The sequence below is a fragment of the Merops nubicus genome, unplaced genomic scaffold, assembly GCF_000691845.1.
Source record: "Merops nubicus isolate BGI_N331 unplaced genomic scaffold, ASM69184v1 scaffold46630, whole genome shotgun sequence".
NCBI classification, from domain to species: Eukaryota; Metazoa; Chordata; class Aves; order Coraciiformes; family Meropidae; genus Merops; species Merops nubicus.
In genome coordinates this window covers 16,149-25,584 of record NW_008585748.1, presented here as the reverse complement: position 1 = coordinate 25,584, position 9,436 = coordinate 16,149, and the positions used below count along the sequence as shown (strand labels likewise).

Below are 9,436 nucleotides of genomic sequence, written 5' to 3'. Positions count from 1 at the left end.
CTTGTCACATTAACCAAGAGAAGAGCCTGTAAAAGTACATTAAGTGCTTCTTCTCTGTGAGGTTTTATTACTTTTAAAAGTTTGAATAATGTTTCAAAAAATTGAAGTTTTTTGTAAAAATAATCATACAGTAGCATGTTAAAAAACATATGTTTTCTTTAGGTGTGGTTGTTTGCTTTGGTTTCATGAAGTAAAACAATATGTTCTATCATCTCTGAATTGAGCTAGAGAGGGGACAACTGGATGCACTTATAGGCTGGTCATGTGTGGTCAGGGCTTAGCATCAGGCAAGGAAAGTTTAGTGTTTCCAGAAACGTAAGGTTTCTGTTCCTAACGTGTTGAATGTATTTCTTCCCTTAATTATATAGCATTTAAACCTTGTACACTGAAGATACTGGCTTGTATGGGTTTTTTAAGTCATCTTTAACTGTATTGGAGGAGGTAATATGACTGCAACCTGCTTTACTTAAAGGCATGAAATTAATGATCTAGTCTTAGTTTTTAGTGTATTGTTTCACATTTGTAGAAGCAGTTTGTATTCTCATCTTTTACGTGTAGGTCAAGAGATTTAGGTCTCCCTGGACGTTGTCCTTGTTACATGAACCTCTTGTGAATTATTCTCAGCGTGTGTATTACTCAAGTTTCAGAGTGTTAGCAACTAGTGCAAGGTATTAATGCCTTCTGACCAGAGTAGGATTAAACTTCAGGGCAGTATTTATCATATACATTTAGACAATTAATGGACTCTTAGGACTTAATGTCCCATTTGAATCTAGCCATGGAGTGGTCCAGGACTGTGCTGCTGCTGTGAGGGAAGGGGCAGCCTGTTTCCTAGCTAGTTTGTGGTGCAGCATTCTGACTAGCAGCGATCTTGATGAAGGCGCAGTGGTGTTGGAAAACCACCTAGTATCTCTGCTAGTTGTTGGTGGAATTTATCTTGTCTTAAGTGCATAGGTTTCTAAGGAATGGTTTTTCCTAGCTTTTTTTCCTTTGTCTGACCAAGATGAATTCTTCAGATTGCTTTTCAGGTCTTACATTTCCAAAATACATATTAATATTATACAGAAGAGGCTGAAATTTTGCTTTTCTGTAGTGTTAATTGTACTTATCGTATCTGATTTTGCAGTAGAAATCATGTTACTAAGACTGCACTGTATTTAATTTCACTTCAGTGCTACCCTGCAGGTGCCTGTATCTGTACTGTTAAGGTGTGGTGTTAACTAATTGTTGTTCTGCAACGAAGGAAACAAGTGCTAGTAATAAGTTCACAGCAGTGCTGACAATTTCCATGGGAATTCCTACTGGTAATTGTGTTTTAAATGTGATTTTAGTGGTATCTGAAAAAGTTAATATTTCTATTTAAAACTATTAGTGATTTACAGCTTAATCTTGGTGAATGATTAACAAGAATTCAGTTAAGGCTTCAGAAAGAAGGTATGGATAAATGTTTAACTGCTAAGTTTTCAGAAAGGAGAATTGAAAAGTCAGTGAGCTGGGCAGTATGTCTTGCAGTGGGTCTTACGGAATTGTGCAGCGTTTAACATGCTTACTGAAATGCTTCATAACAGTACAGGCTGCTGATGTAGCTTCTGTAAATTCAGACTTTGGTAAGAAAGTGATGAGTATGTGAAAGGTTATAGTGGATGTCTCTGTGTTCAGGTGCTGTGACATATAAGAAACTCTGGATCTTGTGTAGCGTTTAAGTCCTGACTGAGAAAGTGCAGAACTGTTTTGTAGTTATTGAAAGAATAGCAATATTAAGAAAAATCTGTTGGTATTATTGTGGAATGTTCAGATGAAAAAAATAGTGTCCTTTTTAATTATGTGGAAGCTAGATGAAACCCCAGTTGTCAAACACAGAAATAGGTTTCAAAATTTTCAAGGGGTTGCCTGTTAAGCAGAAGTGTGCACTTAAATTGCTTTACTCAAAACAATCTGGCTTATGCATAGAGTAAGACATGCTTCTTCACATTTATGTTCACTGAAATGTGTTAACAGCTCAGACTGACTTTAGTTTACTGTGTTATGACATTCTATAATAGATCAGAGTAGAATGAATAAAATGTATATTGTTTCAACAGCTAAATCACAGAAGTTCTGCTCATGTTGTTGGTTGGTTAATTGAATACTTGTCTTGGCTGGCTTACTTGTAAAGAATGTCCCTGTGCTGATGACTTTCGAGTTCTGTTACTGTGACAAGCCCTTCTCCTAAGTGATCACTTTGTTTACAATTCAATAACAAATTAATGTGTTGTGTGTGGTGGTTTTTTTTAAGAATTGTGTTGTGTGCATGACTCTTTCGCAGCCATCTCTGTGACCTCGTTTTATTTTTTTTTGAGTGTAGAATGTAGCAGAGTATCTAGAAGTAGTTCTAAAACTGCTATTGGATTTCTGGCTATCTGGGTAAATCTAGGACTATCTGAACTTGATAGGCCTTTCATAACTGACTTATTTTGAAAATTTTATAAAGAAAAACATCAGGAAGTATGGGTGATACTAAAATAACACTGCCATGGTTTTGGGGAGTTTTACAGAGGTGGTAGCTGTTGATATAGATGCTGTGTGGAGCATTCCTGTGGCAAAATGCTGCATAAATTGCCTTGCCTATCGGTGAGTGGGCTGCTTTTCCAAATGTTCAGAAAAACGGTGTTGGTTGCTTGCAAGGCAGTGCAGTTTGTTTCCAGTAGCTACTCCTGAGCTAACAGGAGTTAGATGTGGGTTCTACCCAAGTTCAGAAGTAGTCTTGGTGGATGCAGTAAGTGAGAAGTGGAACTTCAGACGTCTTTGCCCAGTTGGTTGCTTAGTCTACCCAACATTCTTGAGCAATGTTCTTCCTGCTTTTGACATTCTTCTGCCAAAGAAATGATTTGCAGTAGGTATTGGTGTCTGGTATTAGGTCTGAATCCAGCTTCATATTCTGTTTTGTGGCCAGCTTTATGATTTAGAATCCATGTGAATGTTGCATTAAAACTGTCATGAAATAATTTTTAAGTAGCGCCTTTGCGGTACTCGGGGTATGTAAAGGGAGATTTGTAGTCATTTAAGATTTCAAAATCATAATTACATTTGGAAAGATGAAAATTTCTGGTTAAAAACGTTGTGCTTTTTTTTCCTTTTCCCTTGTGTAGCTATGTAGGAAACCTCTCCAGAGATGTGACTGAAGTTCTTATACTTCAGTTATTCAGCCAGATTGGACCATGCAAAAGCTGTAAAATGATAACAGAGGTAAGGCCTTCCACAGCCCATGGGATGGGAATGTCAAATTGTGCAAAACAGATGGACTTGGGGGCTTCTTTTGATGTTACTGGTAGTGGTTTTTCAGGTTGGTTGTGTTTGGCTTTGGGGATAAGTTTTTGCAGAAGAAATCTGTTGTGTGTGGTCCTGTACTTCTGCCTTCAGCCTTGATGTGCCTTTCACCAGCCAATGGTGAGATTCCACTTTATTTCAAAGATTGTTACCCCCTCTTTTCAGAATCGTGTTGTTCTGATGATCACAAACCTAATTGTTTCAAGTGTTATTTGTGGCTGGTTTGTTCATTTTTCACTTTATTCAAATATGAGCCTCAGTAATTGTTTTTCCTCTTGAATAAATGCTTCTTTGCTATAGATGAAAAGTAAAAAAAATCCTTCAAAATAAGTTTTGCTCTTCCTGAGTCTCTTCTGTGCTAGTACAAATAGCTTTTGTCTGCACCTGTCTGTTCTTAAACACTTTTTCTTGACACCAAATGACAAAATTTCCATAGTATTCCAGATAAGGTCTTTTGTACAAAGTGTTGGTAAGTATGAATACTTTCTTCTCTCCATTGTAAATACTCTGATATGTTTAGGGTTTGTAGCCATTTCTGTGACCTTGTTGACACATCCTAGGCAACTTCTTGCTCCCTAATATTTTTCTTCCCTTTTGCATTTGTAACTGTTAAACTTCCATCAGGCAGGGAGTAATTGGAACTTTTGCTAGGTTTAATCTTTGATTCTTCAACTCTGGTTTTCTAGATGCTCTTCCTACTTTTTTTATTACTTCTTCTGCTTCATACTAACTTGTAATTACAGATTTCCTGAGTACAGTCACTTTTTTTTTTTGGCTTGATTGTTAATGAGGGTATTAAAAGGCAATTCTTGTGACTGGACTTCTTTTCCTTTCAGTGTGACACGCTGCTTTTTTGGAGTTCAGCTGCTTATTTTGTGCCTGCTACTTGTTTAATCACTCTCATCTTTGTCTTAACTAATAATTTTCCATGTGGCACTTGACTAAAACTTTTTAGTGAAGATAGAGCCACGTTTTCTAGAAGCTTATTGGAGAAAGAGAACTACACAGACGGATAACAAAGCACAAGTAGTGTTTTCTCTGAAGAAACAGTTCTGTTTGTCATACACCCTTCAGAAATAAGGAACTGCTGCTCCAGCCTTCGGCTGATCGAGAGATGTTGGCATCAGTTTGATTTCTTCAGAACCAGATGAGAAATTCCAACACCCGTTTTACCTTGGTTTAGGTTTTGTGGTTTTAAGATTTTCCATAAGCACAGGAATAACAAGTGAGACCCTGTAATAAGTAGATAAACAAAAAGCTCCTTGCAGCTATATTGAGTCGTAGGGAGGTGACGGCGCCGGGCTGACCTCAGCACCTGTCACCCAGCCGTCAGCAGGCGCAGGTTGGGCTCTGGGATGCAGCCGCCCTGCGGCCACAGTGCTGCCAGCTGCCAGCAGTACCTGTGTGCCCTGCAGCTCTGCCACAGGCACTGCCTGACACTTCAGTGGGGCTTACCTCTGTTACTGTGACCACCAGCAGTCACGTTTGTACCTGGATGTTCTCAAAACTTGGGTGTTTTACGTTTTTTCCCCTCTTTAGCCAGCTGTATCAACTGTTGCTCACTCTTTTTCATTTGTAGAGTATGTGACATGAACATGGCAAGAGTTTAGAGATTTCAAGTGTCTATTGTGGGGGCATAGAATACTAGGGGTGCTGTGGCATTTACAGGTATCTTGAACACCTAAAGATATGGGCATCTGCAAAAGCGGCTCTTCTCATGTTCAGACGAGCTCTTAGTGCTAATGAAGATCTCCCCACAACCTAAAAGTAAAATCACACTTTAGTTGAAGCGTGAACTGCACTAAATCTGCAAAGGCCTTAAATGGGTTTCCCAAATCTTGTTTTTGTTGCAGCAGGAAAGTAATATGAGAAGAGGGGTGAATTAAGGCTAACTGTTTTGAGGCATCTGGGGTGAGTGCGCTTGTAGAGCACTTCTTGGCTGTTGTGACTTAGACTCTTTTCTTATGATCTCAAGTATATTTTATCCTATTTGTTGATTTTGCACCAGTGAGAGACACCTAATAATGACAGTGCTCAGAATGATGACTTCAGATTTCTGGATCATTTTGGGTATAGAAAGACCTTATGGTCAGTTCAGGCGTTACATCTTAACAGCTTCCCTTGTTCAGCAGTAGATGGAAAATGTACATTCCAGTTTCATGGGGTGGAATTGGAATTTTTCTCCATACAAGTGTGTGTGAATTTTCAGGATTTAAATAGTAAAACTGGCAGAAGCCTACTCTTAACCTGTGCCAGAGCTGTGCTCTGACACTGGAGACAAGAATACCAAAGTCAAAGTAATTTCATTACATGTTAGACCCTTCCCTGTCCATGCAAGAAATCTGTTTAATATCAGTGTTAATCATCTTCTGGTCTGTGTACACGCAGAGTAGTTAATATAGGTATTTTCATGTAAGGGTCTAGTTTTTGTACTCATATCTTTTAAGCAGACTAAATCCAGCATTCAGGTTGGCATTCTAATCATCATTTCCACTGGATCTACTTTTCTGAAAACTTTTGCCTTCTTTGCACTCAATACTCTGGTACATTTAATACTTCAGTGAGCTTTGTCAGTTAGTATTTTTCAAGGTGATTCCATAGCCATCCTACAAAACAGGTTATACCCAAGATTTAACAGAGTAACAGTCAATTGATTGGTATCTTTTTCTCCTCAGTCACACTGTTTTGAGTCCTTTTTCAGGGATATTTCCCAGTTGCTGGGTATAACATTTTTCACTTGAGACTAAGAATATGCAACTTCTATGTTGCTGTCTGCTAGTGATTTTTGTCAAATAAAAAGAGACTTCTTAAGTAGGAGAGAGAAAATTGGCAAAAAGGCATCTGAAGAACAAATGTTTCAAGGTTTGAGCGTATATATGAGGCAGAAGATCATTTTTGTTCTCTCCATTTCTTTTTTTCCCTCCCTGTTTCCATCCAGTCTGCAGATCAATTTTCTGATAGTTGAATTATTTTTCTTTTAGTAAATTTAAATACCAAGCCTTCACAGAAAGTAAACTACACTTCAGAAATTGCTAGACCTTTAAAAAGAAGCCCATCTTAATAATTCTTGCATTTAAGTGTAATGTCAAAGGCTATTTCATAAATCTAATGCAAATCACTCTTAAAGTTTCTAGCTATAAGTAATATATTTTCCTGGATTTTCTTCTCAGCAACCCGATAGCAGAAGGGTCAACTCTTCTGTTGGATTTTCTGTTTTGCAGCATACAAGCAATGACCCTTATTGCTTTGTGGAATTTTATGAACACAGAGATGCAGCTGCTGCATTAGCTGCTATGAATGGGAGAAAAATTTTGGGAAAGGTAAGTTGCTTACGTTGTAATCTTAGATTTAAGGTATGGTTTTGTATAAAAAATAATAAAACTGTGGGACATGGATTTTGTTGAAGATGTTTACCAAGGTTAAATATTATTCAGAATAATTTTAATAAAATACTTGTTAAAAAAATGTAAGGCTCATTTAGGAAAAGCATAATTTGTGATGTTCTAATTATGATGGCATTTTATATTGAATCATGATGTGTAAATGTTGCAGTTGTAACCCACCCTTGAATAAACTTAAAAAATGTAAGAATTTTGTGAATTTATACTAAATCTTATACTTATTTTCAGGAGGTCAAAGTAAACTGGGCAACAACACCAAGTAGCCAGAAAAAAGATACATCCAGTAAGTAAAGTAATGCCACAGTATCACTTCTACACAAATACTTCACAAGGTTGTAATAATGTGTTGTAAATGCATTTAAAAATAACTCTTCTCCTTCCCATCTTGTGTTCAGTAGAATTTTGCAAACTAATTCTTCTGTTTCTGCTTTGCAACTGGGGAAACTGGAGTGGACAGATTAAATTGCTGCTGCTCACCAAGCGGAATCCTGGGCGTTCCTGGTTCCCAGTGCTGTGTGCAGAGCATCACTTTCCCAGGAGCTGAAACTTTAGATAGCAGTTAAATATTTGATTAGTAAATTATTTATTTTCAGATCACTTCCATGTGTTCGTTGGGGATTTAAGTCCAGAAATAACAACAGAAGACATCAAGTCAGCATTTGCTCCTTTTGGTAAAATATCGTAAGTATCATAAAAAACATTCCCAAATATTGGTTAGGAAAATATGACAGTGAAAATTTGAGTTGAAATGTTATTTCTTGTCTTTTTAGAGAATTTTTTCTAATGTCTATGTCCTCATGTTGGGTGGGCAGTAGAGAGGGGTTACTGTTTCAGTATCTATCGGGATTGTAAATAACAGTACTACAGTTGTGCTCTGGTTTTGCTGAAAGCAATGTGCTTTTAATATAATTTATATGCTAATGTCCGTCAACTTTTAATCAAAATTTAATTGCTGTTCCTAAATGTGATTTTTTTTTTTTCTGTTGTTGCTCAGAATGTGTACAGAGTAGTGACTTGACAACTGGCCTATGTTGCATCCTCAGTGTAATTTGTATGCATTCATACCATATGTCATTGGCAATATAGAAATCTGGGCAATTGGAGTGTGATTTTATGAAGCAGCTAGTGGAATAACTTGTGAATGTTTTGAAAAAAGCTAATACTGATGGGAATGAAATTGCTTTTTGGATGATAATGGGATGAATTAAGATTGCAATATTTAAATGAAAGAATGGTGGATTTACAATATGTGCACATTTCTGCCAATTAAGAGAATGTTTCTTTAAACTTCTCATAGAGAATTCAGGTGATACTAAATCACCTGGTGTTTTAATTGTACACATTTAACATCACAAGAATCCTTGTGAATGTTAAAGTGTGTATGTCCCTAAGAGTACTGTTGCAAAAGAAGCCCATTAATGTTCTATCGGTTTATCTTTATAAAAATCAAAGTTGCACGGGAATGTTTTTGTACCGCTTTGCAGGAATATATTTCTAAGAACAAAATTCTTATTTTTCTCTTGTTCTGTACACATATTTTTAAATGAGTCATAAATCTTATTTCTTACCTCTGCTATTTTGTTTACTTTGCTTTTTATCTCTTAATGTGGTAAGTAGTACTGTTTTAAAAATCAATTTAAAGAGAATAATTCAGGTTTCTGTTTCTCGATCTATATTTATACCTGAGACCTGCAGTTTTTCTAAAGTCCAAGTCACAATTAAAAGTAATAGCATTCTGGTTATTTTGCAGAATTGCTCATAAGAATGGACAGGATCTTGAAGGCTAACTGCAAGGAACTGTGCACACTGGAACTCAGTTGTAGATTTTTTCTCATTTCTATTTATTCTTATTATACATTATTTATATATACATATTTTAGTATTTACATTTTAACATTCTATATTCAGTGCAGTTCTATATTTCCAATCATTTTAACTTACTCACTAAAATTTCTGTGTAAATTTGTTGTTTTCGTACTGGTGTGCTTAGCATTGTTGTTAGTTTTATTCTCCTTTCTTAAATTTCTGAAAATGTCAATTTTTCAAAATTTACAGCTACCCAAACTCCAAAATGATGGTAGAGAATTGACCAAGAAAAATAAAGAAATCTGTTAACAGGCCATGTATGCCTTTTAATTCCTATTTTTTCCTCTTTTTCGATTTTTTAATATTTCATATATTTTGTATCACTAGGCAGAAGACATTTAACTATTTAGAAAATGCATGGTAAATTAGATAGAATTGTTACAGTAATTTATAGAACAGTAAACCTTAGAGGACCCTAGCCAATAGAATATTAGAAAAGGAAACTTTGTTTCTCTTATACTTCAAATTTGAACATTCTAGTTTTAGCCAGTATAGGTTATGTGGATAGGTTGCATGTTTATTACATGTTATTTTTTTTGTCCTACTGCTTTTTTCTAACAGGTAAAGAAGCAATAGGGAGAGTTCAGGAATGACTGTAGTTTTAGGGCTAACTGAATTTATAAGAGAAAATTATGCTCACGATACAGTGTGTGTGGTTCCTTTTAGTTTTTATTTTGCTGGTTATTAATATTGCCCTCATATAGCTGTGCTTCTTTTCACAGGGATGCACGGGTAGTTAAAGATATGGCAACTGGAAAGTCAAAAGGCTATGGTTTTGTATCTTTTTATAACAAACTGGTGAGTAATCACAGTGTAGATTGAAAATAATTGCCTGTTTTCTACTTCTGGTTTTGCCTCTGTAT

The 9,436-nt window shown here is 36.1% G+C and overlaps 1 protein-coding gene across 1 annotated transcript in view; it reads left to right on the top strand.

The window, feature by feature from the left end:
• Positions 1-3,134: 3,134 nt before the first annotated feature.
• Positions 3,135-9,436, top strand: part of TIAL1 (TIA1 cytotoxic granule-associated RNA binding protein-like 1) — a 12,414-nt gene continuing 6,112 nt past the window's right edge. Inside the window, exons 1-5 of the mRNA XM_008948204.1 lie at positions 3,135-3,225; positions 6,477-6,626; positions 6,936-6,990; positions 7,301-7,388; positions 9,296-9,371. Coding sequence (XP_008946452.1) covers positions 3,214-3,225; positions 6,477-6,626; positions 6,936-6,990; positions 7,301-7,388; positions 9,296-9,371 — 381 coding nt within the window. The 5' untranslated portion in view covers positions 3,135-3,213. The remainder of the gene's footprint in view (positions 3,226-6,476; positions 6,627-6,935; positions 6,991-7,300; positions 7,389-9,295; positions 9,372-9,436) is intronic.